Here is a 22618-nt window from a genome sequence, read left to right as displayed (position 1 = left end):
GACAAAATGACCGATTTGATATTCACATTCTGATATTTCCAACTTATTGCTACTTCATCAGCAAAATTTATTCCTGTAAATGTTCCAAATATCAAGGAACGATTGATCAAATCAGCTAATACACAGAGAAGTGCTCCCGGAAGACGAAGGCTAGCGCTGTTTGGGTATATCCGCCCGCAGACATCAGCTCCTGCAATTTCTTCAGTATTTCGCTACTACCATCATCCATACAACAATTACATGGATGTTTTTCTTTTCAGTAGGGCTACACCGATTGTGCTATCATCAAGAACTGTGACAGAAATGACAATATTATAATTTAGATTTCAGAATTCCATCAAATAACGGTCTACCAAGCCTAAATTGTATTTATAAAGTATTTGTTTCTTTCAATTGTCAATTCATGGAAAGAATATTTTCCGCAATGAACGATATCCGACCGGGGAATGATCACGGCGCTAGATATGAAAACCTTTTTATGAGCTGGATTTAATGAAATCTTTTTTGATTACTGCAAGACAATATTTTTAGAAATCAGATATTTTAAAATGAATCAAGAACAGGGAATGTCACTTGATAAGCAAGTATTTAATTTGATGTTTATATTTATTATGCCATGACCGGTCACGGTCGCAGCAAGCATTTGCGCATGAAATTGAGCACAGCGAGAAATTATAACTCAATAACCCAATTATACCCAGCCAGTTTCGACTGATTTTGTCCAAAATTTACGGAAAATTTATGTGTTGACAATAATTCTATTATTTGCAACTTGAATATTCCTCTAATTTCAAGCTTAATTGCGAAAATGCATACAAAAGCAGACTTGATCACACCTGCTGCAACACACACCGCACCGCAAGTGCTATACCGGAGGACGAACTTGGCGACTCGCTGTGTGATTCCGCTGTGTTTGCGCATATCCACCTTGGTCGGGTGAATGCTATTTCTTCATCAGCAATTTACGCATCTTGTTCGGTATAAATCCATAAAAACATGAATGTTTCACTTTTTCAGTACCGTACACTGATTGTACTATCATTAAAGAATCGTGACACAAGTGACAATATTTTATTCAGATTTCAGAATTCCATCTACTAAGCCTCAATTGTAGGCCCCTACTTATTTTATAATAAAGTATGTTTCTTTCAATCGTATGATTGCGTGGAAAGAATGTATTTACCGCAATGCGCTAAATATGAAAACCTTTATGGGCTGGATTTGATGAAATCGGCGTTTTTTAATTAATTTTTGATTACTGCAAGACGATATTTTTAAATATCAGATATTTTCAAATGTATCAAGAATAGAAATGTCACAAACAAGTATGTAATTTGTTTTTCGATCATGTTTATTCAGTCCATGACATGAGCGGTAGCAGCAAGTTTGCGCATGGAATTGATCCCAGCGCGAAATTCAAACTCAATTACCCAATTATACCCAGCGAGTTATGACTGATTTTGTCAAAAATTTACGGAAAATTTATGCAACTTGAAGATTCCTCTAATTTCAAGCTTTATTGTGAAAATCAGACTTGCCGGGCAGCTTGCAAAGTACAGGAAGCAAGTCTTGTTTACGTGTTTCGAGTAGGATCACGTGACTGCGAACCCTGAGCTTACGTCACGAGCATTCTCAAGGTCATAGACGATTGATTTGGGTGCTTTTGGGCGCCTTAAAAAGACCAAAAATTCATTCATTTTTTAATTTTTCAGCTTTATTGGCCATCAAAAAAATCGGAAAAAATAATTTTTAGTATCCTGACATTATAAGCTTTCCATTGATATATAACTTTATTTTCAATGAGGTTCACCTTTAAAGAAAACCTCATTGAATTTGGACAACCAGTTCAAAAGATATGAGCAATTAACAGGGTTCCTGCACCTTGAAGCCTTTGAAATTCAAGGACTTTCAAAGTTCAAAAGCATGATTTTCAAGAATTTGGACTTCACACTGCATGACTGTGGACTAGTGTGATTAATCGCTAGTGGTATTTTTATTTGATTCAAAATAAACTAACTCTAATTTCTAGGGGGTGGTCGCAGAGATAATAAGCCCAATCGGCATTGGAAGTTTGCAATGCATTATGGGACAGTTTTTGCAGTTTTAGGACACTTTGTCCTTTGACCTATCGGGAAAATTGCTGTAATTATTAATAATTTATTTATTATTGTCATAATGTTATCATTAAAAATATTTAAATAATTAATTAATTTAATAATAATGTTTTTTAAGTTTGTTTTTATTCTAGTAACACGTTTTAAATTATATTTTGTACGCACAAAACCCGAATTTTTCTGAACTTTCCAGATAGGTCAAAGGGCAAAGTGTCCTAAAAAAACCGGAAGTTACAATAGCGATTTGGCTTATTATGCAAAATATTATTACCAATTAACTTAGAAATATTATTGATAGCCTTTACCTGCACTCCTGCTGCACCAGGTTTGTCCAGTTTAAATGACACCACCACCATGTCTACATCGGTTGCTAAGGTTAGATGTTCTTCCATAGTAGTTATTTCTGCATCGCTGTCAAATGTGACCTCAATTTCAGCATCAGGACATGTAACTGAAATGATTTTGCCCGTCTCATCTCGTAAATCTAGACTTTTTACCGATGTCATGCCACAACTTCCTGGATATGGATTTCTGGTTCTGCTGATAGTCTGCATTCAAAGCAAGGCAAAAGAAAAAAAAATTAAAGTTATTATGGATACTTAGTTCTCTGGGTTATGTTGATAGAATAAACAAATTTTAATCTTTCCCCAGAGCAGCCAGCACACATAAACATAGCAAAAAAAACCCCATCTGGGCATCTGGCCGGATTTGAACCGGCGACCTCTGTTTCAAATCCAGCCAGATGCACTGGTGTTTTGGGTTTTTTATTGGTTTTTTTTCAATGTTTATGCGCTGACTGCTCTGGGGAAAGATTATAATTTGTTCAGAAAACTGTTTAGCTGTCCGAACCCTAAATTGTGATGGCCAGTAAACACTAAATTTTTTCTTCTTCAGCTTTTTTCCTATTAAGGGGGTACTACACCCCTGGCGAATTTTGTGCCTATTTTTGCATTTTTCTAAAAAATTATAGCGCATTGGTGACAATTAAGATATGTTTATTATAGGGGCAAGGACTACAAATACTGCACTGAAAATTCAGCAACTCAATGCAAGTAGTTATTGATTTATTGATCAAATATTGGTTTTCCCTCATTTTTGACTGTAACTCCACAACTGTTGTCTGTGCTGAAATAAAATCAGTGCAGTAGTTGTAGTCCTTGCCCCTATAATATACATATCTTACTTGTCATCAATGCTCTATAATTTTTGAGAAAAATGCAAAAATAGGCACAAAATTGGACAGGGGTGTGGCACTGATGACATATCCAGTGACGTGTATAAGATAGGAGGTGCGGAAATCATCACTCAATTAACAAGACTATACAACCAAATATTGACAGAAAAGAAGATACCAGCAGCCTGGAAGGAAGCTAAGATTATTCTTCTACATAAGAAAGGAGATAAAGAGGATATCAAAACTACCGACCAATTAGTCTGCTATCACATGCATATAAAATTTTCACACGAATCATTCAGAATAGAATCAAGAGAATCTTGGATGAAAATCAACCTAGAGAGCAGGCAGGCTTCAGAGAGGGCTTTTCAACAACTGATCATCTACATGCTTTGAACCAACTGATTGAGAAAGCAAATGAGTATCAGCTGAAGCTTTGTATTGGCTATATAGATTACGAGAAAGCTTTTGATTCGGTGGAACACAGTGACTTATTTGCAGCCTTAAGAAGGATTGGAGTCAACGAAGGGTATGTTAAGATTCTGGAGGACATTTACACAAACGCCACAGCTACAATCCACATAGATAAGGATGTCTCCAAGCCTATCCACATAAAGAGGGAAGTACGGCAAGGGGACACAATCTCTCCAAAAATATTCACAGCTGCCATGGAACAAATTTTCAAACAACTAGATTTAGACGAAAGAGGTATCAACATCGATGGAGAATGGTTAACTGACCTGAGGTTTGCAGATGATGTAGCCCTTACATCACCATCAGTCAAAGACTTGGAAGTTCAGCTAAATAGTTTGAACACTGAGAGCAGGAAAATTGGATTAAAAATACACAAAGGGAAAACGAAATACATGACCAACTTTGACACTACAGAGTCCATTGAAATTGACAATGAACCGATTGAGAAAGTAGATAGCTACAAGTATCTGGGCAAGACAGTCAAAATGGAGGACAACACAAGAGAGGAAGTCTTACTAAGAATCAAGGCTGGCTGGTGTTGTTTTGGCAGGTACAAAGACATCCTTTGTGATAAAAAGCTACCAATGACATTGAGGGGGCGCATGTACGATCAATGTGTGTTACCCACCATGACCTACGGCGCTGAAACCTGGTCGACAACTAAAGATCTGGAACATAAACTCACCACGACACAACGAGCCATGGAAAGACGTATGCTGAACATAACCATACGCGACAAAATCAGAAACAGTGACATAAGAAATAAAACTGGAGTCAAAGACATCATGGAAAGGATCGGTGAAGCAAAATGGAGATGGGCAGGACATGTGGCAAGAAAAACGACAACAGATGGACAAAAAGAGTCACCGAGTGGCAACCAAGAACAGGAAAGCGAGAAGAGGAAGGCAAAGACGAAGATGGCGAGACGATTTAACAGCATATAGAGGCACCACATGGGCAAGGGATGCGCAAGACAGACAGAAATGGAAGATTCTTGAAGAGGGCTTCATACTACAGAGGATGAAACAGCCTAGGTGAGGTGAGGTGAGGTAGTACCCCTTAATAGTAAAAATTTCATTTGAATGAACATAGCTGTCAACAGTACAGTAGTTTGGATGTTGTATGCAAGACACACGTATGCCAAAAATAATTGCCTGACTTTTCCCTGTCTGGAAAAATGGATTTTCATTTTCCCTGATTTCTCAGCAGATAGCAGATATGCACAACTTACAAGAAATCAGGGTTTGCTGTTTTTTGCTGCAGGTGGAAAAAAAATGCGGTTTTAACAACTTGGCAAAAACAATTTTTGCCGGCAAAATTGACAAAAACTAAAAAAGTGCTGAATAGTTCACTTTTTTCATCTCAAAACAAATGAGTAAGTTACAAAAATAATTTCCTGAGTGTAACAAGGCCAAATTTGGTAATTATAAGTAATATTAAGAAATTAAAGGCATGTGTTTTCATTGCTCAGTGCATTTAACTGCAATGTGGCATATATCAAATTCAAAACTTTTTCATTTTAAGGACTTGATGAGACAAAAAATATGTTGAATGATCAAAATGTGTGTGTTATTGTTTATGAGCTTTCTGTGTTGCTTTTTAATATTTGACTGACTACATATGAGTTTTTGCCATTTTGCCGGTTTAACCAATGCAAAAACTGGCAAAAACAGGCTTTTGCCAATCTTTGCCGGCAAAAACCAAACCCTGCAAGAAATGTGTCATATTAAATTAAAAAACTTTTGGTTCTTGACCAGTGGCTAAATGGGCTATTCCAACTGAAATTCATACACCCTCTATTCAGGTAACCCCATTTGAAATTCACACTCCCTATATGGGAGACTACGGTCATGTCATAATTCATTAATTGATCATAATTGATTGACAGATATATGGCAAGTTACCTATTAAAATGAGATTCAAATTCACTCAATTTTTAACACCAAATAACAGATAGCACATTTTTTAAAGGCTATGATATTTATAGGCATGTCCACTAAAAATTGAAGTACTTTTAAATTGATTCAGACCTAACTAATTGGCTGGGACTTGATGAATGAAACATTTTGCCGTTTAAATAATCTTAATAGAATATTCCATTCCAGAAATGTGGCATTTCGAGTGTCACAGTTTTATATATAGGGCTGCTAGAACATGTTAAAAAGTTAAAGTTCAAAAAGTAATAATAACAGAAAGTGCAACTTTAAGGTACTTTTTCTTAATGTATTTATTAACTAGCGTTATCTGGAACATTATATTTGCTTATAACAACATGAAATAAGATAATCCTGAAAATTTAAGCGATTTTGTTGATATACAACAAAAAATATGAGACCTCAAAACCTGTGGTTTGTTTGGTGGAACACTAAGCATGATCCTAGATGGCTGCCATTGATCTTCATAGAGGAGCTGAACAATAAGTGTATTATTTTAAATGAATAGTGGTAGTCTTAAACATCGTTCAATCTTTTAAGATCAGCACATTTTATCTTCAAAAATGATTATAATATTTCATCATGACATATGTTTGGTAACATTAATCACTACTCATTTTGAGAAATTTGCTCCAACTGAAAGGTTATACTGAGAATAGACTGTGTGTGCATGGAAGCCATGGGTAGCATATCTGAAATGGACATGGTGGTCAGAAGTCCATAATTTGAGACAGGTTTTGGTAGGGCGCAGCTTATTTTCTCAGTCATGCTTACAATCAGCTTATCCAAGAAAAATCAACTGGCAACACTACAGCTAAGACAGCAAGTGCTAGCATTGGATACAGCTCAGTCAAGAAGAAGCAACCAGCCAGTAAGGTTGCGAAACGTCACTACTAATTGTGAGTACCTGGATTTGTTATGAGAACTCTAGTAATAATTTATATAGACAATCCTGATGAATCTCTTCAATGAGGTTTTGGTAGGCTTAAACATTCTTCGATTTCAAAACATCTGCACATTTTGTCTTCAAAAATAGTTACATTTTATGAGTATGTAAGTTTGCTTGTCTGAATCAATCCCAATTAGGAAATAATTGCATTTCAACACCTGATGCACAGAATGCTGTCACCTATTTACTGACCAATCATGAAAGAGTTTGGTGAATGTTTTCTGGTGGAATAAGGAATTTCTTGAAACACTCTGTTTTAGGCCTGAAATTGGACCACAACATGCACTGTACACCATTTTTCAGGTCTTGGACTTAGTGCATGGAGCTGTGTTTGCATACACAATACATGGGGGTGCACACACCCAGTATGTGGGAAACTGTTCCAGCAGTAAATGTGTTGAGAGTGAACATCCCTAATATGACTCACCGATATTCCAATACTGCCCTCCGTGCCAGCACAGGAGAGAAACTTTGTTGGAATCGTATTGTCGTTACAATGATCTTGAGATGAGCTAGTGTTAACACCTGGACAAAGAATAATCAATTCAGTTATATATTTTAATCATGATTAGGAGGACTCCCTATTCCAGAAAAATACAGCATTAATTGTTTGACATTAAATAAATACTATCAACATCTGCCATATGAAAAAGTTCAATCCTAATTATTAATTTAGTTCTAACTGGCAATAAAAGTAAAATTTCATTATTTTGCCATATTTATGAATTAAGGGCCAAAAACATGCATTGTGTTTTCACATGCTATGACAATTAAGCCTACAGATGTGTATGAATTTCTTTATGCATTCTTATAACCAATCATTTAATTAAAGTAACACAAAAAAAGGTGAAAATTTGAGCTTTCTTTTGATACCACAATCTCAGATTTGGTAAAGAAGAACTTAAGGATGAGGCTGTCGATCGGGTCACACACCATTAAATGGACTGATTTTTGATTTTGGGTTTTGGAAAAACATTTATGTCATACCAGAATTCCCCTGCTCTATGTCTGAGTTTGATACTGTAGTGAAAGTCATATCTGCAAGATTGGTGGAATATTCCATTGGCTCACATCCAGGGTACACTGTCTTGAGCACATTACCAACCACCTTGGATTCAAGATGCTCCAATCTCTCAGTAGCATCAGGTCCCTGATGTAAAAAAACAAAGAAAATAAAAAGTTAGATCATAGACAAAATCGCTATTCCATTTAAAATCACACTCCCCCTGTGGAAAATTTTGGAAATATCTTCCACAGGGGCATATAAATTTCAAATGGAATGAACACATTATGCAGCTCCATTTGAATTTCATACACCCTCTGAGAAGATTCAACCTGAATCTTTCACTGAGGGAGGGTCAGTTTCAAATGGAGCTGCTAATGTGTTTATCCCATTTGAAATTCATACACCCCCTGTGGAAGATATTTCCAACATCTTCCAAAGGGGGAGTGTGGATTTTAAATGGAATAGCCCAATAATATACAAACCATTCACCAACAGGCAAAGTCCCTGAGCTTTGTACGCTGAGAATTCTTGCATATTCATGAGGGCCAATTGTTCAATCGTACATGTCTTACAAATCATGCCAGAGTTGCATAATTTTGCATTATGTAATAGTGCATGTTTATGCGAAAGATTGTAAATATATGCGGTATGTGCATAGCAGTTTTGTCTCTCGCACTTCATGGAATGATTGGCCCTCATTAGCGGGCGATGTTGCAGCTTTGCCTATTGGTGATTATACAATCTGTATCTCTTTAGTTTATAGGTCAAATAATACCATAAGAGACAAATGGTTTTAGTATAAACAAAGTACTGAAATGTTTGCCCTGGACATGGACTAAATTCTCTGGACCGCAGAAAAAACAACCTGACCCGACCCGACCTAACCCAACCCATTACTGACCTCCCTCTGGAATCATGAACTCATTGACAATGAGCTATTCTATTTAAAATGCACACACCACCTGTGGAAAACATTACCTTATTCTCCAACACAGTAAGTATAGACTTCAAATGGAGTGCACCCATTCAGGTAACTCCACTTGAAATTCACATTCCCTGTGTGGGATATTAACCCTAACAGAACTAAGTCTAAATAAAGCTCACTATTAAAACCACTGTGCATGCATGCATTCCACATGACTTGATGACGCAGTCATATATACCCAGGGAATTGCTGCCCGGGGCAGCGTAACCTCCATGGCTACAGGTCGGTGATCTTCTGCGTGGCATGCGAGGGGTCCGAGGTTCGAATCCCTGGGGTACCAAGTGACTTCTTTCTTCACCTTCTCTCCTTTTTCGTTTCTTCTTTCCCTTCCGATAGCAAAAAAACCACGTGTTGGGTTAGGGTTAAGGTAAAGTCTTCCATAGGGGGTGTATTCATACCATCACCATCACACTCCTTATTTACAAGCTAATCACTTACAGATATAGGCTCATCTCTGAAATTTGAAGTTCTAGTGAAAGAATCGCCAAAGATCTCATTTCCTTGGTTTGAGCTAGTGGTAGTCGTCTTCATCGCTTGCAAGGGAGTCTCTGTTGTCTTGCCAGTACACTTGTCCACCTCTTCATCAGCAAATTTCAGCTCAACAGTATGTAAGGTAGAGATCATACCTACAAGTGTTCAGACCATATATTTGTCTTGGTAAGGATGTCAAGAACTGGGTAAAAAGGTGCTGTCCGATATAAACAGCTATCAAAAAGTAATTACCCCCCCCCCTGAATGAACCATTATTCCAAAACGGTTGATTGTATACCAAATGTAGAATAATGATTCCAAGCAGGATTTATTTCTGCGCATTATGACACCTCATTTGTTGCAATGGCCCCAATATCAATGTCGCAGTGTACATTTAAATGAAACCAAACTCAAGATTTGAACGGTTGCAGCAAAATCCTATTGCCTTGTATTAGTATTAGGTATCCGTTGAATACGATAAGATCGAGATACGATACTGCAAATATTTTTAAAAATGAACATATCGGGAAAAAGCGCTAACTGGCGCAGGTGTCTGAGACAGACTTTTTTTTTTTTTTTTCTTTGTATCTTTAGCATCACCCGCTACAGGTCCAGTATAATACAAAAGGACGGTTTGAATATATCTGAGGTTTGTCACTATGAGAAAACCACAACAATATGAATGGATCTCCACTTACCAAATGAAAACTCCCTATCTGGTAATTGAGATTCCGCAAGATCATGGTTATATAAAATGTCGACAGCAACTTCAAGAGACGGAATCAATGAAAGCTGTAATAAAAGTAAACAATATTGAAAGCGTTAGATCAATTTACAAAGAACATGTTTTGTAACAGAAGTTGGGGTCTGAGAATCCTGTACCAATGACTACTCCTAACAGCTCTCCACTTTAACAGCTCCCCATTTTACTCCTGGGTGGAGTAGGACAAGCAAGAGAAAGTTCCTTGCCAAAGGATACAACACATTTGCTCTGACATTGTTCAAACCCACGACTTTGCATGCATGAATCAAATCCTCTAAAGTTTCTCTAACAGTTAAGACTACCATGCTCTCACAAATGTGCTGGTATGACTACCTCTAACAGCTCCCTATTGTACACCTGGGTGGAGTAGGACATTGTGTATATTGTATATTGTATATTTTATTAGAAATCACATAGCAGCCAATGGCTGAATTGCATGACATTTACATTAAAAATAGCATTATGAAAAATACATACATTTATAATTAAAACACTCAAACATTAAAAACATACAAATAAATAAGAACACATTATAATTGCACTTGACTGGATTTGGAACAATATCAAAAAATGACTGGCAATAAAAGCAAATTACATTGTATCTTGTGTCCTTGTATTGTAGGTGTATTTCTTTTACAAGAATACAACAACCTGGCTCTGATGGGGCTCAAACCCACAACATTGTGAACATGAATAAAACACCTCTAACTGTTAGGCCACCATGCTCTTACAATGCAGATCAGGTTAAAATGTAACAGTGGCTATTCAATGGGGGTACCTGTGGAAAATCTTGCCTCCACCCCTGTGGGATGCGGTCTATAGATTTACATTTCCTTCAAATCCCCCCTTGAAAAACACCATGCCCCCTTTGTAATCCCCTAGGCCCCCCTGGAAAAATCCTGGCTAAAACTTCTGACACATAACATATTCCAAATGTTAAGACACCACCGCATCTTGAACTCACCTGTGTTTCATGAGTTAGTTCTTCTGTGACTTCAGTAGCATATTGCAAAGCTGACACAAGAAGCCTGGCATCCTTGGTAGTATTGACCTCATGTGCATAGGCATTAACAGCGGTAATCAGGGTTGTACGAATCTGAAACAAATTAACATTACCAGTTAACATATTGACTCTAGAATACCTCCATACCTAGTGTGTTTTAGGGTTTAATTTCGATTGAAGTTTGGGATTTTATTTTAAGGCATCCTGTTCCAAAAAATTCAAATTTGTCAATATTTCTGGGGTGTTCAATATTTAAATTGTACAATTTATAAAAGCGCCCTCAAAGTCAATAGTCTCCAAAAGCTGTATATATCCCTGATTTTGGATGTGAAAGTTGCCCGGCCATTATGATTAGAGAATAAACTATATCAATTTTTCAGAGGTGTGATTTAAAGCTTGTGAAATATCCAGAAAATAGTACAAAAATCCAGAAAAACAGTGTGAAATTGGGCAAAAATACCCTAAAACGGGCACCAATACAATTGTGGAAATTTTGGCCACAAAAAATTCAGAATATCTGGAAAAATCCAGACAAATCACACTCCTGATTTTACTATACTCTACATTGTCATAGACGAAAGGCAGGACCAATATTTTTGACAAGTGTGTTACATGGTGTCATCTACGGCCTGATAGACACACCCAAAATCAAGCAATTGTCCAATCAGATTATGTGTCTATGAACTAGACCACTCCCAATGACTAAGAATAAATAATTAATTACATGTACCTGTGTCAATACTACTAAATCCTGGTCAGATGTGTCACTACTCGCATTGCCAGTTATGTTACTGCTATCATGCTGTAAAAAAAATTATAATAATTTTTTTACATTACATGTATTTGGTATGTAAAAACTTAATATACCGAGTGTTCCAGAAAGAAAAGTCACTTGTAGAATTTGAAATAAATCCACCTGATGTTACTGAAAACATTTTTTCTTGTTGCATTTACAAAGTAGCAGTACTGTTCATATGCGAAAGGGATATAGGCCATTTTCAAACTTTTTGTTTTAGGACCACCAACATCTGCCTTATAATGCTACTTTTAAATTGACACCCTTCTTCAAAACATCCAAAGTATATTTTTGAAACTATGATAAAAACATTGCATATTTTATTATTATATTCTTTATATTTGACAAGATATATTTGCCTATATCTGAAATTGAAAAAAATTCACCATTTTATAAGTACTTGGGCTGTAGGCAACATTCTTTAAACTAGTGTTTAAAATAAGAGCTACCAAGAGCTAACCCAGGCCCATGGGAATTAGATAAAAATTCAGGTTTGATAGCATAGTATAATAGGCCTACAGCATAACAAAGATGTGCCCTTTGTTTTAAAACTGTGCCCAAATTACACCAAAACTGATATTTTACACCCACATTGGTCCTCCAAAACACAACTTGTTTTCAAAGGGCTAACTGTTGGCCTTTGCTCTCAGCTACAAGTCCCTTAATATCCTGGCCTGGGTTGTATCCCCTGCCTTTCTCCACTTGTCAGCACAGGCCTGCTGATCTTTAGTTATGGTATGGCTATTTTTCAAGTTGAATGTAAAAAAAGTCTTTCTGTAAAAGGCCCAATTTAAGGCTAAAAAGGGTAGGCTGATGGCACAATTCACCATTTAGGGTATGATATTCAATGATTGGCTATATTTAACTCTATTTGTCTTGGACATTTGACCCTGAATTTCAATACAGATCAACAAAATCTGTCTCTATAATATGGTCAGTGAAAAGGGTTCCCTTTTCAGGAAGATTCAAGGAAGGTCGGTGATCAGGGTTGGTATTTTCACATGAAGTAGATCAGTGTTTAAGGTGTGAAATGCGAGGACCTGCTTAAGGATGACCAACACATGATTTTATGTGAGTGTGCCCACCGGTCATAAGCAAATCATTGCTTAAATTGAGCTGAGCTGAAGAAAATCGACCTTTACAATTCATCACACTATACATATTTTATTGCAGCAATTATCCTAGTTCAAGGCCCATGCAAAAAAAAAAACTTGGATCTGTAAATCCGAGTCTTACCTGGCCATGTTGATGGCTGATAGTATTCACCAATGAAAACAATACATTCATACTGTGTAACTTGTCAGATATGTCGTCACTATCAGGAGAAAATAACCCCATCAGACTTGAATTGCTGTTTAGTGTAGGAGCCATCACCTACAAAAGGTAAAATTGATTGAGATATTATATATTGTTAGTTTTAAAAGTACTGTTTTTCATGCTTTCTATATGGTACCCCATATAGTTAAATATGCTCTAACTACAGCCCCCGAACACTCACATGTGATGTGATCAAGCAAAATATTCAATATTCTGAAAACCCAATTGAAATTGGACTTAACACTGCAGAAAACAATAAAATCATAATAGATATTTATTTTCAGCTTTGACTTCATCTGATCCTGTGTCCACATACTGAATACATTTCAAGTCCAGGGACTCTCCAAATCTGTAATTTATTTTTCACACGTATTGGATTAGCTCAGATATCAGCATTATAAAATCAATATCAGATCTTATCAGTGGACAAAATTTATTTCGGTTCAGCCCTAATAATCATTGTTAATAATAATTACCTTGACAGATACAATGGCCTCATCATAGCCTCCATAAACATCAACTGCTCTTATTACTACATGCAATGTGAAGTTGTCTGTCAAGCTCCCCACGGGTAGATCTAGATCCACCCCTTCAATCTGGTCACTCTCTGCCACTTGTTTCTCCATGATTCTGCCTTGGCTACCGTATCGTGATGTTATCTGGTAGGTGAGGGGGTTCGACTGGTCTGATGAAATTGACTTTGAGTTTGATGACCTGCTACTGCAGGAGAGTGTAAAGGTATCTTTTGCAGCATAACCTATATCAGTAGAGAAACACAGAAATAATGCAAAGTAATTCTGTTCTGATGATAGATGCGTAACAAGAGAGCAAGCCTAATCGCCAATATGTGACCCGCTCTGACAAAAACCGCCATAAGTCGCACTCAGCCATTTCGAGATATGGCAAGTCAAAGTTGGGAAAGGGGTGAAAAACCTTGCATATTTTGTTTTTCAGTTTTCATTATCTTTTTATTCTTTAATATGTTTACTTTAACCTACCATTGAAAATAAAATATTCTTTTACATCTAAAGCACCCAAATCTGAGCCAAACCAAGTCTTTAAACATGCCATTTTACAACTTTAAAGCCATTTTTCTTGCATTTGCCTTTTCTTTATGTGTTGCTCCCCCCCCCTTCCTGTTGAAAGACAGTAGAATGAGGACCACATGTCCTAGAAACATAATTTTGGTATCAAATAAAAGCTGAAGACCTATACTAAATGATAACATCAAAAACTCAATTTTCCAAATTAGTGACTTATGTCTGGTTTTGTGGTAGCAGATCACATATTGTCTAGCTCCATGTACACTAGTATTCCATCTTACATGCTCCTTCCATCTGTAGAGGGTGATGGGTCTTTCTGCTGCAACCTTGCTTGCTTTCAGTTGCTTATTTAGTAATCATCTGCTAATTGTGATTTTTACAACTATTTTATTTGATGCCCAACTTGGATTGAACTACTTTACTTGACACAAGCTGAATTAATTAGCACAGTGCTCCTCAAAAACGAGGGATTTACAACAAATCAAACCAAACCAAACCGATGGCTTCAAATTTGAATGGTCTCGGCCAGATTGTGCAAATAGGCTAAAGAGGATATTTTCCTGTAAAATAAATATTACCACTCTCAAAGCTAAAACTGTTAACTTGTATCTGAATGAGAAATGTATAATTATTTACAAGTATAACACCGAGGTCAAAACCAGAGATGAAAGGTCCACTTTTGATAAAAAGCCTGAATAAGCCTGAAAGACAGCGTGAAAATGACCAGAATGGTCCTAAAACGAGCTTAAAATAAAAGAGATTGCGTAAATCTGGACTACGATAAAGCCTGAATTCAGGCCAAAATACCCCTTTGAGCATATGTTACCATTTGTCAAATTCCACAGATTATGCACGGGTGGTTTCAATTGTTTTAGTCAATGAGGCTATTAGAGTGTATGTGGTCATCAAGGTAGTGAAGAGAAATTAAAATCTAAAAATTTTTCTATTGTTAAGAGGTTATCCAAGTTAGCCCTACCTTAGGGCCCCCTTTTTTTACACACTATATATCTGAGAAACCATCCTGAGAAATGAAAAATTAAGCAGTACTCATGATTTTGCATGGTGTCTTGGAGTATTATATTATAGTTTGTTAAAAAAAAGACCCTAATCCAAGTTGTACACAATACATATTCATTTTTTTCTTGATCTAGCTTTTCTATGGGACATAGTATTTTTCCTTGCATCCAAAATTGAAATGTAATAACGATCAAGATCATGTTATACTTAAATGACATTTCTGCCATCCATTTTATTCTCGACAAAATTTAGAAATTCAATTTTAGAACACTACTTACCAGATTGGGGTGTGATACTACATCGGCCAAGCGATGGCAGCGCAGTCGTATTGAATTCATAATATTGATGTTCTTCATAATTCTCTCCAACCGCACCCACATAAACATGCAGCTGATATCGACGTCCAGGCATCAGTGTACCTCCCCTTATTGCAACAATGTCTCGATTTCTACCTATATAAGAACAAGGAAGGTGATAAATCAACATTGGTACTTTTAGAATACAAATTGCAACGATTCCTTTGTTTTAGCAGTACTGCCACCATCCATTATTCAAAATTGTGCACTGTGATTTGGTCAAACGTGTCTCATGAGATTTCCACTATTTCATTTCATTTCATTTCATTTCATTTTATTTGCCAGAAAATACACATAATACAAAACAAAATTCATACAATATAAAAGTACAATACAATCATGATAAAATACATTTAAAAAAATGAAAATAATGAGGGAAATTGATTTTAAATTAAATACAACCATAAAATTTAAACAATAAATTGACATTCCTACCAATAAAATATCAACAGCAAAAAAGGGGGGAGCATTTGGGTGAGGTGTGTAGATGAACAGGATACAAGTCAAGAACACAGGGACGAACAAGAACGAGAGTGCCCTGGCAGGGAAGACCAAATAGTAGCAGAATGCCACTTTCGAAGTGGTCAACCTAAAAGCACTCCATGAAGAAACAGAACAAAACTATTTATAATAATGTGCTCTGATTACGTGTAGTGTTGAGGTTAAATCTGATACTGGGCAAAAAAATATGGACCTGATTGAACCATCCAGATTTTGCTTGCATTTCAGGTATGTTAATAATGGGTGTTTTTTTTTTTTTTTTTTTTTTTAGCTAAATGGATGTAAAATCAGACCTTTTTTTTTTGGGGGGGTGGATTGATTTGGACTAAAAAAACACATACAGTTAACATGTACAAAATTTGCAAATATTTAGATTTATATGTGTTTAGGTTCATTTCAGATATTTGTAAATGAAAGAAAACCAAAAGCACCCAAACAAACGACCTTACTTGAAAGGTTTATCCACCCTTAAAACAGATTTTTTTCCTTGCTGCCTTAACATGTGTTTCTTTACTTATTTCACACAACATATACAGCATCTCACTTACCAGTAATTGTAATGTCTTCAAATCCTTGCACATCGTCATACTGCCCAGGCTCAGTGTTACTCTCTACCTTCAAATCCCATCTGTAAGATTTGGAGATATAGAAATCTGCAATGCTTGACGTCTTGCTAAGAGCCACACGTACGCTCATAGATGATGCTGTAGTGACTCGATCTTGACAGTTGGTGCGGCACAGTATTTCTAGAAATTAACAAAATGAAATAACTATACCTCAACTGGGAAATAAAGTAAGCATTGCCAAGTTTGCTAGAGGGGATTATTTGATGGGGGGGGCGGTAAAATAGAGATATGAAAGAAAATGACCACACCCCTGTTGAATTTCAATACCCCTGTTGAATCAAACAAAAATCACCCAGTCACCATAATACACAATACATTTTGCAAAGTTCTTGATAGAATAAAACCACTAAATCACAGTCCACAATGTGCAAAAATGGTTAAGTCATTTACATTGAAATAATCTACTATAAAAATTCAGGGGCATAAGCTCTGGTTTCCTTGAAAGGGAACAGTCAATCTGCTCCCATGTTCTTTGTGAAAAAAAATTGGTTGCCAGGTGTCAAATTTCAGTTGTCCCTTGCAGGTGACCCTGCAAGCCCTGGTTTAAGCCCAGGTATATACGCTGGCGTAGTGCATGTTAGAATATGACCGTTGCTACATGTAGGTCAACTGGCTGTGCTACGAACCACTGATCGAAATGATCACAACACAAAGCCTATGTCATATAGTAATTCGGAATAGGTGTATGAGCCTAGGCTTGAACCAGTAACCAATGGACACTAACGAGCAGCAAATTCAACTTTTTTATTGAAAGGTTTTTTTATTTTTTTTTAATCAAAAGGATCATACAAGTTTTCTTAGAATGAGGTGTACATGTGATTACTAGGTGGATGTTATGAGCATGTCGCTTGTTTTTGTAATAGCTGCACACCCCTTTATATCTACCTATTGGACTAGGCGGATAGTAGCCCAATATCTCCATGGTCATGTTGATGGTATCGTTGACTAGTGGTAAAATGAAGTGTAACTTGAAATAAGTGGTCTCACAGGGCTCATAGACTACTCCCATCAGACGCCGATCTTCCATAGGCAGGTCAGCTAGAGGATCTGTGAACTGAGAAGGGAAATGACAAACAACTATATGTCAGAATTTTTAAGGACTGGTTTTGCTCCTGATAACAAATAATAATGACACAATCTGAGTTTAATGGTGATAATTTTCAGGTTTGATTTTTGTTCATTATTATTATGCATGATTATGTTTATTACATTATTCCTTAGGCCACTGTACTGTAACTTTGTTCTCTTTTAAGAGAACAGCATTACAATTTTGACAATATCTTTGCTAAGCGAATGAATCGGCAAGAAATTTTGTTTGTAAATGGAGTCACTCATTCAGGTTACCCCATTTGATAATCACACTCCCTGTGGAAAATTAAGGTCATGTCTTCCATAGGGAGTGTAATACCCACTGTACAGGGTGTCCCAGAAAAAATTACTGCGTAAATAAAATTGAACGTAAGTCGAGAAATAGACATCAGAATCAAACAATTTAAAATGTAGCGCATAGCCTATTTCATTGTGCATCACATACAAAATGCGCGCATCAATGCAGTTCATTCCAAGTTCATTTCAACAGGCGCTTTCATACTCGCTCACCGCTTGCCAAAGTTTGTGTATCTCATTAAATTTGGTCCACATTGTCTATTTTATAATCTGACAGTGTTATGTTATTCATGCTTTCACTGAAGATTTCTGCAATTGGAAGCTTTCCAACTTTAATTTTTTAGTTTGTGAAAATATGTTATATTTTAACTTTCCAATGAACATTTGAGCCAATAATGACAATGATCAAGTGCTAACAGCTTCGTGTGTGGGTTTTTTGATACCATGCGACATTAATGTTGAAGTTTTAAAAGATTTAAACTTTGCATTACAATTTCTTTGAAATATTCCAAAAACATTAATGAGTGTGAGAAAGATTTTAAGCCAGCTGGAATTCTGTATGCAATAATTCTTTATGCAACATTTATATCAACATTAACGAAAAAAGATATTACAAGTACTGAGCATCATCTGACATGCAAGCTTTCATTTTCAATATCGTGCAGATTTTCAAATTTGAACACAACCTAATTAAATGTTTTGCAAGAAAGATTATTTAAAAAGAACGAAAAGGATTTCATCGAACAAAATATGAAGCAGATTGACAGTTAACCACTAGTGCGCATTGTGTTGAATGACCTTTCTTTCAAACTTGGATTGAAGTGAATTGACGCATGCGTTATGTAATCGCTCATTTCTTCGCAATCAGTCAACCGATTCCAGTAAAATTAGCGTATAAGATGCAGAATAAGATGGGTTACACGCTGATTTTGGATTCTGATGTCTATTTCTCGACTTACGTCCAAATTCATTCGCCCGGTAATTTTTTCTGGGACACCCTGTATAATCAGTGTATATGTATGTCAACTGGAATAGCTTATTTCAAAACACTCCTAAACATATAGTTCTACCTACCCAATAATTTGATCCACTCACTGAAGTTGATTGCTGTACTTCTTCTGCCCTGCTGTAATCAAAGCTGAATGATGTGAACTGAAACAAACAAAACAGAGCTTCTTGGTTAGAAATGTTATAAACAGCGACTGAACGACTAGGAATCTAAGAAGCTTGTTTTCTAGAAAAGTTGGCATTTGGAGGGAATCTTGGTTTCCCAAATAAATTTAAAAAATATGACACTGGAAATTTTGTATCTTTTCCCCAGAAATAAAAATTGTCCCACCCCTGGTATTTTTTTATTGTTATTATATGCCAAAAGACATTTGTTGGGGTAGACAATAAGTTATAGGTATTGTGTTGGTATTGCAAATTTTTATGTGAATCAAAGATGGACCACTTACATACAGAAAGCAATAATGTATTCATTCTTACATACTGTACAATTTCAATAAGCATACACCCATTGCATGAAATAGGCATACATGATGCTTCATCACTTCTCTGTTCGCAATTCAATGTCAATACCTAGTGTCCAATATAAAATGAACTACATTTTGCAAGGGTTACAACGAAAACATTGTCATTTTTCAGATATAAGAGTTTATGCAATAATTATGAGCCCTGACGGAGAATAAAATTTGGGGGTGGGGGTAAGAATGTTTTGGCCAGCCACAGGGGGAAGCAATTTTTGGCAAGTTGAGAAGAGGGGAAAGTAATTTTTGGCACACATTCATGGGGTGCCTTTTAAATAAAAGGCTCCAAAATGGCTAAGAAAAAAGTACTGTATTTTAATGATATGCAAGCAATTTACGCAAGTGCAATTTATAAGGATTTTCTTGGTATTTTAATTGCTTTGTAATTTAAGTTTAAGACTATTTTATATTTTTCAATATTTGTATATTTTTCATAACTTTGTATTTCTGTTGTATTGTAACATGTAAAGAGGGTCCCAGTGGAAAGCAGTGCTTTGTTCACTCATCTGGGCTACCCTCTATAAAGATGCTGTTAATAAAAAAAAATAAAAAAAATAAAACTGAAACACTTAAATGTCCAAATTTCCTACAAATTTTGGAATGTGCAATGGTGGTTTGCAAAGATTTTTTGGCAGACTGAGAAGAGGCAAGCAGTTTTTGATAGGCCGAGAGGGGGAAGCATTTTTTACATGACTATTGGAAATTATTGCACACCCCCAGATTTATTCATCCTTTTTGCAATTGTCTATTAAGTTCCAACTCCATGGACAACAGGGGTTTAAAGAGTAACTATACCATCAAAATATCGCACAACAAAAGTTAAACACAAGTACATCTTTGTTTTAACATTTTTTATTTATTACTTTTTATTTTTCTGTTACTTTTTTCATGGTTAAACATTGCACAAAGCAAACATATGCACCAATTAAATATTGCACATCTGAAATACATATTTAAAGTTTTAGTGCTTCTTGAGCATGTTGAGAGGAGCACATTTATGTGAAGGCATATCTGCACACTGTATTATTTATAATAATATGCATTTATATCTTGACCTATTTTGTGCTTTAATTTGTTATTTATAAACTGTGTAAGAAGTCATTATACTCTGTCTGAGTCCATAGTGCCGAGGGTGTAAGCATTTCCCCTCTTTATAATCAAGTCTACTGGAATTGGCGCCCGGGAATTGGCGACACCAAGAGTTCAAACAAACAATCTTAACTACACTGCAAGATTCTCATCTGTGTGACGCCGATGTCACCAGAATGTCACTCCATCGGAAACTACACCTCGGTTTTCCATATCGCCGGTCCGAAATAGCCGGGTAGCCAGCCTCCTAGGTTTCTACAGAGTGACTTCGCTGCGCGGTGACTTCGCAGAAGAGTCACACTGGTGTGACTACGCGACTGGACCTGGGTGCTCAGTACCGGCGTTTTGGGTTGCCGGTTTTGCTTTTATTGCCATATTTTTTATATTCTCTTGATTTATTCAAATAATATTCTTTATTTCTTGCTTTTTTAGGGGATTATGGAGGGGAAAATTGCAAACTGGACTTTAAAAATAAGGGAAATATTAGATGAATAAAATTCATGTGTTAGTAAAAGAAATAAACATGATCAGTAAGCAAAGTATAATTCAATAAACTAATATGATGAATAAAATACATTTTTGTTAATTGGTGGTTATTTGAATAACTAAATAAATAAAAAATTAAGAAATAAATAAACAGGAAGAAACCAATAAACGAAGAATGGAAGAAACAAAAAAACACTTCGAAAGAAAACATCTTAAGAAAATTTGCAAATAAAGAAGTTAAAAGTATAGGAATATTATAAGAAGCATGTAGGCCTATTAATGAATTAAAATATTAAATGTGTAAAATAAATAAATAATTATAACAATAATAATTCATAACAAGCATTAATATTTGCGTGATAAAAAATAAGACACAATTTCAAACAAACACTGCAATAGGCCTACATTGATGTGACACCGATTTATAGGCATAATTTGATAACGTAAAAAAATCAACATGAAAAACTAATCAAACTAATAGGCCTATAAAAACACCATTTTGAAAAACGGAAAAAGAAAATAGCACAAGCCAAAGTTTTGCATAAACTTACGGCAGTAAAAGTATAAATTTGCAGTAGACCTTTCAGGAAAATGACAAGAAGTAAAACAAAATGCATGCTAGGCCTATAAATCAATTTTGAATATAACAGAAAAATTCTTGCTTCAAAATAAGTAAAGTTTTGGCAAATCAAAATGTATAAATTGAAAATGCTAGGCCTATAATAATAGGCATACTTTACTTATGAACTTCGCTGAAAATTAATATCTCTTTTAAAACACAATTCGATTTTAAATATAAAAAAAAGTTTCAATAGGCCTACATAACGTTATCATGCAAAATATGAAAAAATAAGCCTAATTCGATAGCAAAACATGTCATCTAACCACTGAAGTAAACAAAGCAATGATAAGTTTTGTAGGAAAACAAGCAAACAAATAAACAAAATAAAAACGTTTGAAATGAAACAAACAAATAAACCAAGAAAAAGAACTGCAAATAAAAGACACACAATTGATGAGATTATTAAACAGGCAGCACGAAAATAATTAAATATATAAAAGAGAACAATAAATAAACGAAACAAAATTAATCGGAAGTCTCACAGTTGAAATATAAATGATAAAGAATGCAAAAGCACGATAAAAACAAAACAAAAACAAAGACGGCAGTAGAACCACAGACCAACTGTACAGCATGCATCAATCAATTAATTATAAAACCAACTCATTCCATTCATGAGCGTATACAAGCAGGAAACAAGCATGATACGGCGTATTTGTCATCATCAGCGCAGTATTTGGTAGATATACGCTGCATTCCCCAGAGTGTTCGAACTCATAACAGGGCTCGGTCAACGACCTTTCGGCAGCGTAGTCACCTTGAAGTTCGCCAACTGGGCACCGAGCAGGCGACGCATGGGGCACTGGCTACGGAAGTCACTTTGATGTGACTACAAGATGTGGACCACGGTCGGAATCTAGTCGGTGGTGTACATCATGAGTCGCCGATGCGGCATCGAGCAGGTAACACATCGGGGGCTAGCAGTTGCAGTCACTACGTGATGACACTGCTGCATAGTACCCTACGTACTGCCTTGT

The 22618-nt window shown here is 35.9% G+C and overlaps 1 protein-coding gene across 1 annotated transcript in view; it reads right to left on the bottom strand.

Annotated features, from left to right (window-relative positions):
* The window catches only part of LOC140160725 (uncharacterized), an 84866-nt gene that overhangs the window by 895 nt on the left and 61353 nt on the right, over positions 1–22618 (bottom strand). The window contains exons 17-29 of the mRNA XM_072184025.1: positions 18990–19067; positions 17415–17583; positions 16452–16649; positions 15325–15498; positions 13463–13743; positions 12906–13043; positions 11604–11675; positions 10835–10966; positions 9806–9899; positions 9075–9262; positions 7633–7795; positions 7073–7170; positions 2420–2662 (exon numbers count right to left, since the gene is read on the bottom strand). Coding sequence (XP_072040126.1) covers positions 2420–2662; positions 7073–7170; positions 7633–7795; positions 9075–9262; positions 9806–9899; positions 10835–10966; positions 11604–11675; positions 12906–13043; positions 13463–13743; positions 15325–15498; positions 16452–16649; positions 17415–17583; positions 18990–19067 — 2028 coding nt within the window. The remainder of the gene's footprint in view (positions 1–2419; positions 2663–7072; positions 7171–7632; positions 7796–9074; positions 9263–9805; positions 9900–10834; positions 10967–11603; positions 11676–12905; positions 13044–13462; positions 13744–15324; positions 15499–16451; positions 16650–17414; positions 17584–18989; positions 19068–22618) is intronic.

This window comes from Amphiura filiformis, chromosome 9, assembly GCF_039555335.1.
Source record: "Amphiura filiformis chromosome 9, Afil_fr2py, whole genome shotgun sequence".
In the NCBI taxonomy this organism is placed as follows: domain Eukaryota; kingdom Metazoa; phylum Echinodermata; class Ophiuroidea; order Amphilepidida; family Amphiuridae; genus Amphiura; species Amphiura filiformis.
The sequence above is the reverse complement of the archived record's forward strand: the minus strand, read 5'-3'. Positions and strand labels throughout refer to the sequence as shown.